Source organism: Eublepharis macularius, chromosome 6, assembly GCF_028583425.1.
Source record: "Eublepharis macularius isolate TG4126 chromosome 6, MPM_Emac_v1.0, whole genome shotgun sequence".
Lineage (NCBI taxonomy): Eukaryota > Metazoa > Chordata > Lepidosauria > Squamata > Eublepharidae > Eublepharis > Eublepharis macularius.
The window spans coordinates 115,941,916-115,957,714 of record NC_072795.1 but is presented as its reverse complement, the minus strand read 5'-3'; the positions used below and the strand labels follow the sequence as shown (position 1 = coordinate 115,957,714).

Sequence of the window (15,799 nt, the reverse complement as noted above, 5' to 3'; positions counted from 1 at the left end):
TAACAAAGCCGATTGCTTTTAAAACTCAGCTTCCCGACTAACACTGTGAGTTTGCGACTCCCTTCACGTGCTCCTCCTTGTGTAATTCATCTCTTATAGCTTGGCTCTCAGTGCAGAGAAGGAACACAGATCGACATATGTTCTCAAATGGATCAATACGAGGGCTTTGGAATCATGACAACACTGATTTCTTCCATATTCCCATACGTGATTAAGCATTCCACTATTCTTTGAGATATACAGTTGAAAAAATGGTGGATAAGATCTCCTGAGCACTGTTGCTAAGAAAGGCCAGATAAGATTCTGTACAGGAGAGAGACTACAATTGAACACATCTCACAGACAGCTTCTCATTGCAGTCTGCAGAAGTAACTGGAAAGCGTTACAGCTTTCTCATTTTGTCCCAGAGCTTTTAAGTAGTTTATCAAAGGTCATTCCAGCATTTTTATTTACTGGATTACACATTACAGAGGCCTTCTCCTCAGGAAAAATGTATATATTGTATGTAAGGACATACAAAATAAGTTTTACTGGGGTGACTGCTAATTTATAGTACAATCCTTACATCTTTCTAACCTCGTTTACTTCAATGCATTTATAAGAGTGTAACTTTGTTTAGGATTTCACTGTTAATCTTCAAGATGATGGATAGTAAAATAGGTAATATCGTTTCTGTGCTTTTCTGTCGCCAAATGATATGCTTCCTTTCTTGCACTATGGTGTGACTTTAGCATTCTATAGCAAGATCAACATATAATTTAGGAACTTATTAGGGAGAGAAGTAACTTCTATATTTGTATTTGCAGGAAACTGTAAATATTTGCTTGTATCTAATGAAAAGTCAGGGGAGTTCATCTCCAATTCAGCAGGATTCCATTAATGAGGACCAGTGTGTTGTAGTGGCTAGAATATCAGACTAGGATCTGGGAGATACGAGTTCAAATCTTTGCTTTGCCATGGAAGATCACCGGGTGGCCTTGGGCCATCACACACTCTCAGCCTAACCTATGCCCCGGGCCATTGTTTTGAGAGGATAAAATGAAGTAGGGAAAAATGGTAGTCTAAGAGCCGAACTACAAATGACAAATTACATGAGGACTGCACGTGAAGGGAGTTGCAATGTTAGCCAGGAAGCTGAGTTTTTAAAAAGATCAGAAGGCTTTGTCAATTTTCCCTCTCTCCAGAGCCGGGGAGATCCGCTCCTCAGAGGGTTTGTTAATTTCTTCTTCACTTCCTAGAACAGGAGACGAAACTGACAGAGCCTTTGAGCAGCAAAGAGGAAATTAACAAACCCTCTGAGGAGCAGTCTCTCCAGCTCAGCAGAGAGGGGAAATTGACAAAGCCTTCCGATCTCTTTTAAAACTCAGCTTCCTGGCTAACATTGTGACTCCCTTCACATGCAGTCCTCGTGTAATTCGTCATTTGTAGCTTGGCTCTAAGCTACACTGAGTTCCCAATGAGAAGGGAAGGAAGGGGGGGTATAAATACCTAACTAAATAACACCAAGATCTTTGCATAAACAGTAAGATTGGACATGACACAATCCTTGTACAATTGTGAGTGCTTACCATTTTGCACTTTAAAATACCACTCTTTAACAGCAATATTAAATTAAAATCTGAGACCAACATTATTTTGTGAAAGTCAAAATAACTCTTTAGATACAATGGGGTTTTCTTCAGTCTACTACAACTTGAAAAGACACACACATACTAAAGTAATGGCTTATATGTTAACAGAAGCAGACTGCAGGATACATGCTATTAGATATTTGGTTCATATTATATGAACAATTAATCATATATGAAATTTCGATAATTACATTTATTCAGTATAAACTAATATAGTGTAACTGGGTATAGGGATTATTCATTTATGAAGATCACAGACATTAAACATAGAGAGATGGAATTGAGTAAAAATTATTAGTTTTGTATCAGATTATTTTTCTTAATTTTTAATCTGTTAAAATCTCTCTAGCATTTCTCTGTAGCAGAGAGAGTTTCTCATGGGCTTCTGACTTCTAGATTCTGCCCTTTGTATCCCAGTATTTTGCAGTAGAAGCTTGGGGGCGATTCATCCTACAAATTCTTGCCACAATCTACTCTGGCACCTCTTTGACAACTTTAAGACATTCACTCATGAAATCAAGTTTCCCTTGGCTATATCAACAACATAACATCTGCCCTGCAATAGCTGCAGAAGCAAATTACAAAAGGTTGAACAATGAATGAATTCCAGAGGCAAAAAATGGGAAGGAAGGAAGGAAGGGAGGAAGGAATGGAGGAAGGAAGGAAGGAAGGAAGGAAGGAAGTCAAGCTGTCCTTTAAAGATAGATATGGTAAAGCACTGGACCAGTTTGGACAAAATAAAAGAACTAAAGAAAAACCAAGGGGAAAAAAGAATACATGAGTGCTTGCAAATGGTGACCTCTTCTCTCCTCTCGTCATTTTATCCTTAATTACTGAACACAAAATAATCATAAACTTAAGAGAGATCATACAGATTGGATAAAATTTTGCTGGGAAATCAAATTTCACACATAACAGATATTTGGACCAGGTAAGAGTTTCCAAATTCTCCACAAAAGTTTGAGAGAAAAATCAAGAGCAATTTTAATCTAAAACCAAATCCGCTGGGTAGAGGTTTTCTTTACATGTTACTTTGAAATATATACAAGAGCTGCTTTTCCCATTTCAATGTGGAACTGGCATGCAGGCAGTGGTGTAGCGTGGGGAGGGCTAGGGGGTGGCCACCCAGTGCAAATTTTTGAGGGGTGCCACATCCACGGCCCCTTGCTGGGAGTGCTCCCAGCCCACCTCCCTGCTCCTTAACTGAGATGCCAGCGGTGCCACCACCAGCTCAGTGTCCAGTGAGCCAGGTGCCCCGGTGGCACGATAGGTGGCATGGCAGGTGGCCTGCCTCCCTGCCCCCCCCCAGAGCACTCCTGAGGTTTGGGCCACTTGCTTCCCTCACCCCTTACTTCTTTGCCACAGCCGCCCATGCTGCCACCATCAGCTCACCGCCATCAGCTTGGCATGGGCAGCTGCGGCAAAGTGGTAAGGGGTGGTGAGGTGAGTGGCCTGAACCCCAGGAGCACTCTTGGGGGCAGGGGAGCACCCCTGCAGCCTGCCTCCTCACTCTTTCACCAGAGCCGCCTGCACTGCCACCATCAACTTGGTACCCAGCGAGCCGAGCACCCCAGCGGCGCAGCAGGTGATGCAGCAGGTGGCCCACCTCCCCACTGGTCTTCCCACTCCTCCCTGCTCCCGCAGTTTGGGCCACTTGTGTCCCTCACCCCTTACCTCTTTGCCACAGCCACCCATGCTGCTGCCATCACCTTGGCACCCAGCAGTAGTGTGGGCAACTGTGGCGAAGAGGTAAGGGACAGTGAGGTGAGCGGCCCAAACCGTGGGAGCGCTCGGGGGCAGGGGCACGCCCCTGCAGGTAACAGTGTGGCAGGTGGGGAGGCAGCTGTGGCAAAGCAGTTTGTAACTGTGCATGCACAGTTATATACACCAAGCACTTTGAGGGTGTTACACTCTGCCCCATTCCTTTAAAGTGTGTGGGCCTGAGACTGATTCCAAATAAACCTGGATCAGTTAGATTTTATCCACATGGAGGCTGGTGGTATTCTACTATTTCATTATACTCTACAACCACCACTAGTCATGCTGTGACAAGTTTCACTTGGGGCATAGTAAACAGAACAGGTTCGTAAAAGCACCATTACTGTTTGAGCCTTAAAAGCACAGGTGGGTTAAAATTTGGCAAGATATCCTGTACTGTTATCTAATGTACCAGTAGCCACAAGGCTGGCATCAGCACTTAGCAAAGTGGGGCAGCTGCCAGGGCCTGTGGCTTCTGGTGGGGTCTACTGCTGATGACTCCCTACTCAGGCATCTCCTCGGATGTCTGCAGTCATGCCCTTCCACTGCCTGCTTGTGCAGGCTTTGTCACTTCTGCTCCGAGCTGCATATGCTGCCTAATGCTGATGGAAAGGGGCATATGGGTGGTGCACAAAGCATCAGCATTCCTGGTGGCCATGGCAACGGCATCCCTATCTGCTCCCAGCACCATGGGGGAAAGGATGTGCAGGTGGTATGGGCAGCTGTTACTGCAGATGGTGGGAGAATGTGCAAGTGGGCAAAGTGCAAGTGGGCAAGTGCACAGTCAGGTGGGAGCACATGTGTGGGAGGGCAAGAAGGGGAGTCTTGTAGTGGACATGGAGGGGCCCTGAGCACTCTCCAGCCAGGGCCACTCCAAACCTGGAATCTGCCCTGAGTGGCCATAACGATAGGTAGCTTTTGATGTATGCAGGGCAGGGGCAGGAAGGAGAATAGCAGTACTGCCTGTACCTATAAAAATTGCTGATGTATTTCTTTATTTCTACAGTTAAATGCAACAGGATATAATGGAAACTCCACCAGTATTATTTTTTTAATGTAGTGTCATCATTAGACATGGCATTTTATAGAATAATATAAGCAAAAAAAGACGTGTTCATGACCCCAGAGAAGCTTACACTTCTGTGGACAAGGTACATGGTACTTTTAATAATCTATTGAGGCTGGAATGCACACGCACACACACACCCTTAAAAGAAGATGAATTGCGCCATAATGGATAGCTTGACGTGCATAACTCTACCACAGTGACAAGCATACACACAAAAGGTACTTGTATGTGTGGTTAGAACTCCAGAACAAAGTCATCTGGGCCGACTTCCAGGTCAGTCTCTTTGATTGCTATGGTTTCAAGGCTTGCACTCCTTTTGCTTTCCATGAATCTCTTTCAAGCTTCAAACTGCTAAGAATTTGAAGTGACGGCAAGAGTCAGTTGTGAAATAAAGCAAACCAATCATAGCGCTTTATGTCAAAAGTATGCGTATGGGTGAACAGGGTACTGAGGTTCTTCTACCTTTTTCTCATAGCAATTCTGGATCCTCACTCTCTCTCTTTCCCTTAATTTCACAGTGGGTACCTTGGATTCAGAGAGAGGTACCTGCAGAAATACATTTCCCCTGTAGTCTCTCTGTTCTAAGAGCCAAGCTACAAGTGACGCCTGACACAGGTTGGACACTTGTCAGCTTCTCTCAAGTTTTGATGGGAAATGTAGGCATCCTGGTCTTGCAGCTGTAATGGACAGCCAAGCTGTAAAACCAGGACGCCTACATTTCCCATCAAAACTTGAGGGAAGCTGATAAGTGTCCAACCTGTGTAAGGCGTCACTTGTAGCTTGGCTCTCAGTGGTAAAAACCCAGATAAATGGGGATGGCCAAATGAATCTGAAAGGCTGGCTCACATATGGCTGTTCAAGACTTGGTGCTCACACCATTACAGGGTGACTTGAATGAGGTAAGGGACAGCGCAGATCAGACATCCCTGAAAGATCTTGTCTATTGCCTCCAACAGAAAGCTTTGGCAACTGAGACGTTTTGTATATTCAACTGTGCACCACCAAGTGCTGCGATCAAGCATTATCTATGCATGTAGGAACAAGCTCTCTAGCGATGACCTCATCCTTTTGTACCTCACTCTCATATGAATATATAAAATGGAACCATATCGAGTCAGACCGTTGGTCTAGCTGCACTAGTATTGTCTACCCTGGCTGGCAGCAGTTTTTCAGGGTTGCAGGTAGAGGTCTTTCACATTGCCTGCTACCTGATCCTTTTTTGCTTTGTTTTAAGCTGGAGATGCCATTTGTTTCCTGAGAAATGCTGAAGAAAACAAGTAGCTGTGCAGGAGAGTCAATCTCTGCACACACTGCTAGCCAGATTTCAGAGAGGTGTTACAAACATGTATCTCCCTCCATTTTCACGTTTCCAATTTGAACATGAGAATTATCAGTGAAGATAATGCAACTGAAAATAGGGAAGCAAAACATTCCATGTCACTGATTACGAGTGATTCCGCATACGTTGGATAATGCACTTCCAATCCTCTTTATAGATCGTTTGGAACGGATTTTTTTGTGTGCGGAACAAAAAATCCACCTCAAACGATTGATAAAGTGCATTGAAAGTGCATTATCTAACGTGTGTGGAATCAGCCTCCGTCTTATCAGCACAGAACATATGTCATGTTGGATCCGACTACTGAGCCATCTAGTCTAGCATCCTGCTTCTAACAATGACCACTTGGATGCCACAAGGATGCCCAGTTGCTCATTTCCCCTTCCACAGGATCTCCCATGTGAACACAGACAGTCATAAAAGGAATTGTGGGAGTGACAGACCCCTCTTTCCCATTCATTTAGAGGATAGGCTGTGCAGAGGTGAGTTCTACTTTAGCATTCCCACCACTATATCAGTATCTACCACTAGTAGGGTAAAGGCATCCGAGAAGGCTGACTCTAGAGGGTATGGACAATGCACACTGTATTACTGTATTGACCTCAAAACAGATAAGGTGGCTTGGACTCTTATGGAGATGTGGGGAGGCAGACTAGCCCCACACTTTCTTTCATTCTGCTCTTTAACCCCCTGAGCATGCCACACATACCCCTCACCACTAGAGGAGGACATCTTGAGACTTTTACAAAAAATCCGTAATTGACATATCCATACAGCATTAAGCTGTGGCAATATTCAATTATTCAATTACTGATCAGTTTCAAATGGGAGGTCCTGAGGGAGGGGGAGTGAGTGACTGGCAATCCCTGTGGCATCTGAGTGGCAATTGTTCGAAGCAACTGTAGATCATATGGACTTACACTCTGTAGTCCACCTTGAGTCTCAGAGAGAAAGACGGACTATAAAATAAATGAATAAATTAATTAATAAATGGCAATGGTTTAAAATTGGTAATTGACATATCATCATAGTTTACTGCTACAGTGATGTGTCAATGACCAATCTTTTAAAAATCAGAATAAGCCCTCTGGTGGTGGAGACGGAGTGGCACCTATTGGGGACTGGGGCAAAGAAAATGGCATTGATGTGAGCAGACCTGCAAAAAAAAAGAAGAAGCATACTTTCCTGTTTTCACAGTGTGCAAAAGTGCTCTATGATCTTTCCGAAAAGATCACACCAACCCAGCTTTGAGAAAGATGAAAGAAACACAGAAAGTGGACAATTAGGGCATGATATCATGTAGATGCCAAAAAATCAACCCCACCCCAGTTTAGATAGGAAACCAGAGCAATACCTGTGTGGAAGCACCCTACATAGAATATTATCTGAGCTCTCAACTTCTCCTTCCTGATTACTCATACTTCTTACCGGCAGTAATAACAAGGATTAGTGTATTTTACTTGTCACTTGTAATACCAGCGATGCTTAACTATACCCCATTGCGTACACGACAGCCTGTGTGCATGTGTTTGTGTGCATGTGAGCTGATTTTTTAAAAATGCCTAAATGAAAAGTAATGGGATATTTAGACTTTATATTAGGTAAACGTCCCAGCAACAGATGTTGAGCTGTACAACCCGAGAGCTTAAAAGGCTTTGTTAAATTGCTGGGGGGGGGAAGAGGGGGGGCTAAAAAACCTAGGGAAATTTCTAACCATTCCATTAGGGTATACAGAGGCTGGCCAGTCAGTTCCTATTTAGTCACTCAGAACAATCACCCGTTTCCCAACACAGAGCTTACTCATTTGCAAGATAAAAAAGAGAGAGAAGACATTTCTGCACATGCCCATAATATTCTTCACCACTGGGGGCAGCTTTACATAAGACTGCATTCACGGAAAGCAAAGCAACAGTCGGAGGAGCTTTCAGAATGACGGTACGCAGAAGTGAACAGTGCTTGTTCATTGTACAGGGTCATCCCGGCTTCTGTGCTCCGACGCAGCTTCCCTAGCTGGACCGGGGTGCTAACTATGGGAACTGCTGCCCGATGGAATACAGACAGATGAATCGAAAGAACTCAGCATCGCTTGGGGGGAATTCATCATGCTTTGCCCAGGGAGACTGTAAAGAAGCCAGGTTTTCTCAGTGTAAAGATGCAAAAAGGCACCATCCATGAAGATCCTATTACCTAAGAAGAACTTGACATTTTGCTGCAAATGCTGTGCTGGGATTTATTTATGCTGGGAGGATTCTGCATGGCTGGCAAAGAATAATGTTCCAAAATCGGTCCATCTCCCAAGGGGTCCAATTTTTCTTCCTGGGTGTCAGCAAGCCCTGACTCACCACAGAGCAGCTGACAGGGGCTGTCATGCTTGTGGCACCCTAAGCAAAAGCAAAAGACCTAAGGACGACCTTTGAACGACACAAAGGATGGGTATGTTTTCTATTTTTGCTCCTTCCTAGTTGCCCTACAGCAGCCCCTACACTGGTTTTGTATTAATTACCCTATAGATCTGCTTCCATACAAGCTATGGCTTGAATTAAATTACCTAGTGACTGCATGTGAATCTGACCAGCTCATTTATGAGTGAGGGAATTTTTTTCCCCATTATTAACACTGGGGGGGGGGGGTTGTGAATAAAACAGGTTGTAAAGTATTCACCCTGCTGAGAGGGGATAGTGTTTTCCGATGATTTGTTTAAGTTGCAGTTACAAGCATAATTGAAAAGAGACCTGGCTTGTTTCTTGGGGGGGATAACTTTTCTAAGTTGTTTTTATTTTCAGGTTTCAATGTATTTAGGCTACTGAGCGGATCAGCTGTAGCCCTGGTAATAGCCCCTACTGTATTACTGACAATGCTTTCGTCTGCTGAACGAGGATGCCCTAAAGGCTGTAGGTGTGAAGGCAAAATGGTCTATTGCGAATCCCAGAAATTACAGGAGATACCCTCAAGTATATCAGCTGGTTGTTTAGGTTTGTCCCTACGATATAACAGCCTCCAAAAACTAAAATACAATCAGTTTAAAGGTCTTAATCAACTCACCTGGCTCTATCTAGACCATAACCATATCAGCACCATTGACGAAAATGCTTTCAATGGAATACGCAGGCTCAAAGAGTTGATTCTGAGTTCTAACAGAATTGCCTATTTTCTCAATAACACCTTCAGACCCATAACAAACCTCCGGAACTTGGATCTGTCATACAATCAGTTGCAGTCTCTGGGATCTGAACAGTTCAGGGGCTTAAGGAAGCTGCTAAGTTTACATTTGCGGTCCAATTCCCTGAGAACAATCCCTGTGCGGATTTTTCAGGACTGTAGGAACCTCGAGCTCTTGGACTTGGGCTACAACAGGATCCGAAGCTTGGCAAGGAACGTCTTTGCAGGCATGATCCGGCTGAAAGAGCTTCACCTGGAGCACAATCAATTTTCTAAGCTTAACTTGGCACTTTTTCCGAGGCTCATCAGCCTTCAGAATCTTTATTTACAGTGGAATAAAATCAGTGTTATAGGGCAAACCATGTCCTGGACCTGGAGCTCATTACAAAGGCTTGATTTATCTGGCAATGAAATAGAAGCGTTCAGCGGACCTAGCGTGTTCCAGTGTGTGCCCAATTTGCAGCGCCTCAACCTGGATTCCAACAAGCTCACATTTATCGGACAAGAGATTTTGGATTCTTGGATATCTCTCAATGACATCAGCCTTGCTGGGAATATATGGGAATGCAGCAGAAACATTTGCTCCCTAGTAAACTGGCTCAAAAGTTTTAAAGGGCTGAGGGAAAATACAATTATCTGTGCCAGCCCCAAAGAGCTGCAAGGGGTGAATGTTATTGATGCAGTGAAAAACTACAGCATCTGTGGCAGAAGTACTACAGAAAGGTTCGAATTGCCACGGGCTCTCCCCAAACCAACCTTTAAACCCAAAGTGATCAGGCCTAAGCACGACAGCCAGCCTCCCTTGCCCCCCACCACTGGGGCCACTGAAGCCAGCTCAGAGCCTGAGCACGACACAGAACACATCTCCTTCCATAAAATCATTGCAGGGAGCGTGGCCCTTTTCTTGTCAGTGCTGGTAATCCTGCTGGTGATCTATGTCTCGTGGAAGCGTTACCCTGCCAGCATGAAGCAGCTGCAGCAGCGGTCTCTCATGCGAAGGCACAGGAAAAAGAAACGGCAGTCACTGAAGCAGATGACTCCAACCACACAGGAATTTTATGTCGATTATAAACCAGCCAACACGGAGACCAGCGAAATGCTGTTGAATGGAACAGGACCCTGCACGTATAGCAAATCAGGCTCCAGGGAATGTGAGGTATGAAGCATTGTGATTTTTTTTTTAAAAAAAGAGCTTTTAAAAAGCTGGGTATTCATGGCACCTTGTTGAACTTGAGTGACTAAAAAAGGGAGCGTTTTTCTGACACAACACTTTTGCCCCCCCCCCATGTTCAAAATGTTGGCCTTAAAAAAAACTTTCCTCCATGAACCCACTGAAAAAAAAAAGATGGAGAACATAAGCTCAGGTTCAACAGAATACCTGTTGTATAGCCTCTTTACTGAATGCAATCCATTTGGTTTGTTTTTTAAAACAGAAAACTTCTTTCAGGGCTATGCAATGCAGCTGCAGTGTTGACTTCTCTAATGCAGAATGTTGGTCTACGTTAAGTGTTGTTTTTAGGGGGGGAAATAATGGTAGTGATAGTTCTCAAAGAGCACGTTTTCTGAAATTCTCTGTGGCTCCAGACCGTGTCAAATCTGCCAGGTGCTGTAGCATCATGTACATTCCTAGGCTGGCTTGGGTTTCGAGATGGTGCAGGAACACCCCTGAAAGGATGCCTGATTTCTTTTCAGTGCAAGCCAGTGGTCTTAAAGCAACAGCCTGAACTTCTGTGGGTGGGGGGAGGGGGAATCACTTGCCTAATGAGGGGTGGGTGGAAATAATCACTTTAATAAGGAATAGAAAGGGGGGTGGGTGGAACAGAATGGGATTCACCGCACTGTGTTAACACACAATAGAGTTTGTCGAGCCGATACATCCTAATTGAAACCTGTTCATGTGGCTCCATACAAAAGATGCTAGTGTTTCTTCCTCCCTCACAGCCCACAGTTGCCTTTCAGAAAGTAGTCAAAAGGCATTCATTAAATGAGGAACCCAAATTCCTTATTGATGCCATTAGAGTCGCTGAAATGTACAGTTCACAAAACGCAAATCCACTTCCTGCTCACATTTGCTTGGGCGCTCATTAGAAATTGCGTGTTCAGCCGCGTCAGACATTAATGTGATTGACGATGAAGCCATTAAAGCTGTCATTTTTCTTCTTTCAAAAAAAAATGTTACATTGTGCTTGGTGGTGTTTCAGTGTTTGATTTTGCTACTTTGGAGTATTTATAAAGCTGATAGAGCTTCATTTGAAATACAGCACAGGAAACTAGGAGAACCTTGCAGCGATAACTGGATGCTTGCCCGGTCAGAAGGAATCTCCTTTAGGAAAAGTCAATGGACCAATGAAAGGAAGGGGATCCATCAATTATATCTTTTGATAACCTTGCTGAGTGATGTTTTCCTGATTCAGCTATATATTTTTCAATGCGAAGGCAACGTTCAGCCTGATTTTAGGGGGGGGGGATCATGATGGGAACCTGTAATCTGAAGCCACCCCCTCAAATGTCATGACAAAATATAATAAACTGGAAAAACGCCCTATGGTATTTTATACTAAACTACAACCCATGTCACCTTCCTTATGAAAATAGTACTCTTTCCTCTATATTGAGATAATCCAGGGGCATATTCATAAAAACTGACAAATATTTTCACCACCTCTATTGCATAACTTGATTTGGCTTTAGTACACTGCCCATTTCTGACCACTTGGGAGGGAATGTTCTCTAAAGCAGTTTCACTGCAGCATTCTAGAGAGAGAGAAAAAAGCGTCCATGTTCTGGATCTTTTTGCTTTCTGAGAAAAATCATGAAAGTAAACTACCCTGAAATAAGCCAGAGGCAAAAAGTGCATCATTTGAAGAGCACTAATGTACTTCAAGTGATTTCAGGTAAATAATCCTGCATTCTGGTTTTAGGGGGGATGTAAGCAGAAAGAAAGCAAGAGGCAGCTTCAAAAGGTTATTAGCACGAAAGCTTATATTATACAGTTGTCAACAGCCAAAAGCAAAGATTTCAAGATGATTAACAGTGCAGGATATGGTGAACTTTAAGTGGAAAGTTGGCTTTTCTTAGCCAACATCTTTCTTGAGATTCTTATAAAATAACCATGAAATGAATATATCTAGAGCCATCAAAGTACCAACACTATAGCTGATAGTTAATATGTATGCTGAGGATTTCAGATGTATGGCGAGGATTTTGGCATGCTACAAATACGACATCAAAAAGCATCTCTGTCTCCGTGGGAAATGCCAAGTCCATACAAAATGTGGAAAATTAGTATCATCAAAAATTGTAACACAGAAAATATTTCGCTAATCTTTGATGCATGGCTAATAAATTTGCATTGGAAATATATGTATTAATGCTAGGCAAACCACAAACTGATTTGTCATGGAAATAATGTGTATATTTTCTCAGTAACACTGAGTTTTCAACCTATTATGATGACAAATGGGGTTGAAAATGTTATCAAAGTGACTTCAAACAGGTATAGTTGCAGATCTCTAGGAACACTTGAAGGAAATGCTTACATAGACCCACAGCTTGTGCTCCCCTATGTAAAACCTAGGGTTGGAAGGCACTATAGAATTCTATAATTCAGTGATGGGTGGGGTGGGGGAAGCCAATGAGGATCCAGATGTCAAACAGTTGAGCTATTTATGTTACACTGCAAATGGCCATCATAATGATGCCCGATTAACATGTGAAAAATAATGCTTAAGCGTTTCCAAAGTCAATTGACTCCATTTTCCTCTGAAGGACTCCTAAGAGGATATATTTATATGTGCGCATCTTCAGCAATAAACATAGATGAATGTGTAATTATCGCTACAGACATCTGAAAAAGACACTCCTGGCTGACTGCACAGTTTAAACATGCCACTGCCAAAAGCCTCCATCTACAGAACTTTCAAAAAAGCTGAGCTGAATAAAAATGGTTCCAGGTGGTAGAAACTGAATATAAATTTTTGGGTCTTCTCAGCCTCAAGAGAATCAAACCATGTTTTATTTATTTATTCTGTACAAAAATAAAACAAACCAGCCTAGCTAGGGTTTTCCATCCAGTGTCATTCAAAGTCTAGGGTAAAAAGATTCAGAGAACAGTGTTCCTGTACTTTTAATGTTATGCAGAAGAGGGAAACTGAGAACACAAAACTGCCTAGTACTGAGACTACTAGTACTGAGACTGAGACTGAGTCTACTAAGATCAGTGTGGTCTAACTGATGGTAGTTCTGCAAGGTCTTAGGTAGAGGTCTGTTCCCATTACCCACTGTCTGATCCTTTATTAACTAGAGAAGCCAAGGGCTGAACCTGGAACCTTCTACATGTAAAGCAGATCTCTGCTGCTGAGCCGTAGCCCCACAATTCTATCCAACTATTCATTTGTATCCCGCCATTCCTGCAAGGAGCTCCGAGTATTTATTTATTTATTTTATTTTATTTTTAACCCACCCTCCCCACAAGCGGGCTCAGGGCAGTGTACAACATTGATTAAAATACAATTTAAACTCAATTATAAAAACAGATGAAATACTCTGCCCCTTTCCGGCCAACCAGCAGGAGTGGACTCTCCATACCCCTTGTAGAAGGAGACCGGTGGAAGGCTCGGCAATGATGGGCTAAAATTAGCCTCCACCATATGCCTGGCGGAACATCTCCGTCTTACAGGCCCACCTAAATGATACAAGATCCTGGTGGGCCTGAGTGTCCTCAGACAGAGAGTTCCACCAGGTTGGGGCCAGGACCGAAAAAGGCTCTGGCCCTGGTAGAGGCCAGCCGAGCTTCCCTAGGCCAGGGACCACCAGTAGATGTTGTCCGGTTGAACAAAGTGCTCTCTGGGGCACATACAGGGAGAGACGGCCCCTTAGGTATGCTGGTCCCAGTCCGTTTAGGGCTTTATAGGTCAAAACCAACACCTTGAACCAGATCTGGAATTCTACTGGGAGCCAGTGAAGCTGCTGCAAGAATAGCATAAATGGTCCTCTCCCCTTTTCCCCTCACAACAATACTGTGAGGTAGATTATGTTAAGCAACTGGCCCAAAGTCACTTCATCGCTGTGTGGAAATTTCAATTTGGATTTTCCAGATTTGCCAGAGATATTAACCACTCCACCGTATTGGTGCTCTGACAGATACTAACTTGCCATGCGGGAAGAAGAAAGATATCACTGGCACCTGTTGATAGACACTCTTTCCTACAGTTGCCAACCTTTGCACTGGAACGTATAATCTTCTAATAAAGAACAATAATATTTAGGCCTTCCCTAGTGTAACAGAGCCAAAATATCATTTTTGAAGTGGCAATGTCTCCAGAAAGCATTTTTTCCTGCTCAGTATTTATTTGTGCGTAAACGTGGCCTAAGGTGCAGTCTGCAACATTCTGGAAAATGCTTTAAAATGGTTTCTTCCCCCTTGACTTGACAACATGGGATCTTGCCACATGCATGCACAAATGAGTAGAGATGTTTTTACAAGACCACTTTATCACATTATCATTGAAGGGGAGAAAAACACTTCTACCTTATCCATAAGCAAAAAATAAATAAATAGAATAATCGAGCTAGTAATCATCTTTTCTAAATGGATGCATGCAGCTCTCCAGAGAAAGTAAACAGTATATGGCACACCTGTGCTGAAAGATAAGTGAGGGATGGATTGCAGAGAAGGAGAAAAATCTACTGTATTATCAGTCAATGTGGAGATGAGGGTCACAATCACTGTTTTTGACAATGAGCAGGTGGGCATTCCACTGCTTGGACCAAAATTTTCTATAAGTGGGGTCCAGGGATGGTTGTCTGGCCAGTGCAGTGGCATGATGGGGATACCAGTGCACTACAGGGCTCAGCTTGCTTCTGGCCATCAGCTGCATAGAAGGTGATGGCATCTCCTCTTGGATCTGTACCATTACTGTTCAAATCTGAATGGAGCCTCTGTGGGCCAAGCTACAAGTGACGAATGACATTTGCCTGGCAAGTGAACAGACTCACGTGTATTCCTCCCTGTTCACTTGCCATTCACTTGCACTCGAGAGCACAAGTGACTGGCAAGTGAACAGGGAGGAACACGCGTGTCTGTTCACTTGCCAGGCAAGTGTCATTCGTCACTTGTAGCTTGGCCCTGAGGCAAAGCTGCAGGAATTCAGCTCACAGCTGCCTGGAAAAAGTACAGGATAATGCAATGAGTGTACCTTGCTGGGGGCAATAAAATCCCTCAAAGCAACTCAGGTGGGATCTCAGTGAGAAGCCGATCGTTTTCCCTTCTGGCTACAGTTACTTCCATCTCACAAGTTGAGATACTTCTTAAGATCCAAGGGGAGCCCATCAAGATGGTCAATCAAGCAATGCAACAACTTTATCAACTCTCCATTTAGTAAATCAAAACACTGTTTGCCTTGGGAGCCAAGAAAATAGGGCTAAAGTTGTATCTGAAGGGTGAGATGTTTTAACATGATAACCACATTCAGATCTGGTTTTTTTTAATTATGTTATTTATTATTTTCATTTGGTGTTCTTTGTGATTGATTGTAACAGTCTTTGGCCATATGCAATAAATGCTATACCTACGTAAACCAAAATGTGGGAGAAAGTATTCCAGAACTGCAAAATAACAAGGTAGATCTGGAGTGGAGTGCAGCTATGCCAAGAGCCACTTTTGGGAACAAGCCTAAAGTTAAGAATGACTATGTTGGGCCAGGAAGCCAACAAGGGTATTATCAAAGAAGAAAAGGGAAATCTGTACATGAGAGGAAAAAGCCATGGTGGGTCAAAAATCCTGCAGAATGAGTACATGAAAGTAGAATATGGTTTTTAAAAGAGGATGATTTTAGAGAAGTA

General features: G+C 43.3%; 2 protein-coding genes across 2 annotated transcripts in view; one reads left to right on the top strand and one right to left on the bottom strand.

Moving 5' to 3' along the window:
* The window catches only part of CTNNA3 (catenin alpha 3), a 1,107,197-nt gene that overhangs the window by 582,675 nt on the left and 508,723 nt on the right, over nucleotides 1-15,799 (bottom strand). The gene's annotated exons all lie outside the window — the stretch shown is intronic.
* Nucleotides 8,227-15,799, top strand: part of LRRTM3 (leucine rich repeat transmembrane neuronal 3) — a 179,106-nt gene continuing 171,533 nt past the window's right edge. The window contains exons 1-2 of the mRNA XM_054982627.1: nucleotides 8,227-8,230; nucleotides 8,500-10,112. Of these exons, the coding sequence (XP_054838602.1) occupies nucleotides 8,227-8,230; nucleotides 8,500-10,112 (1,617 nt within the window). The remainder of the gene's footprint in view (nucleotides 8,231-8,499; nucleotides 10,113-15,799) is intronic.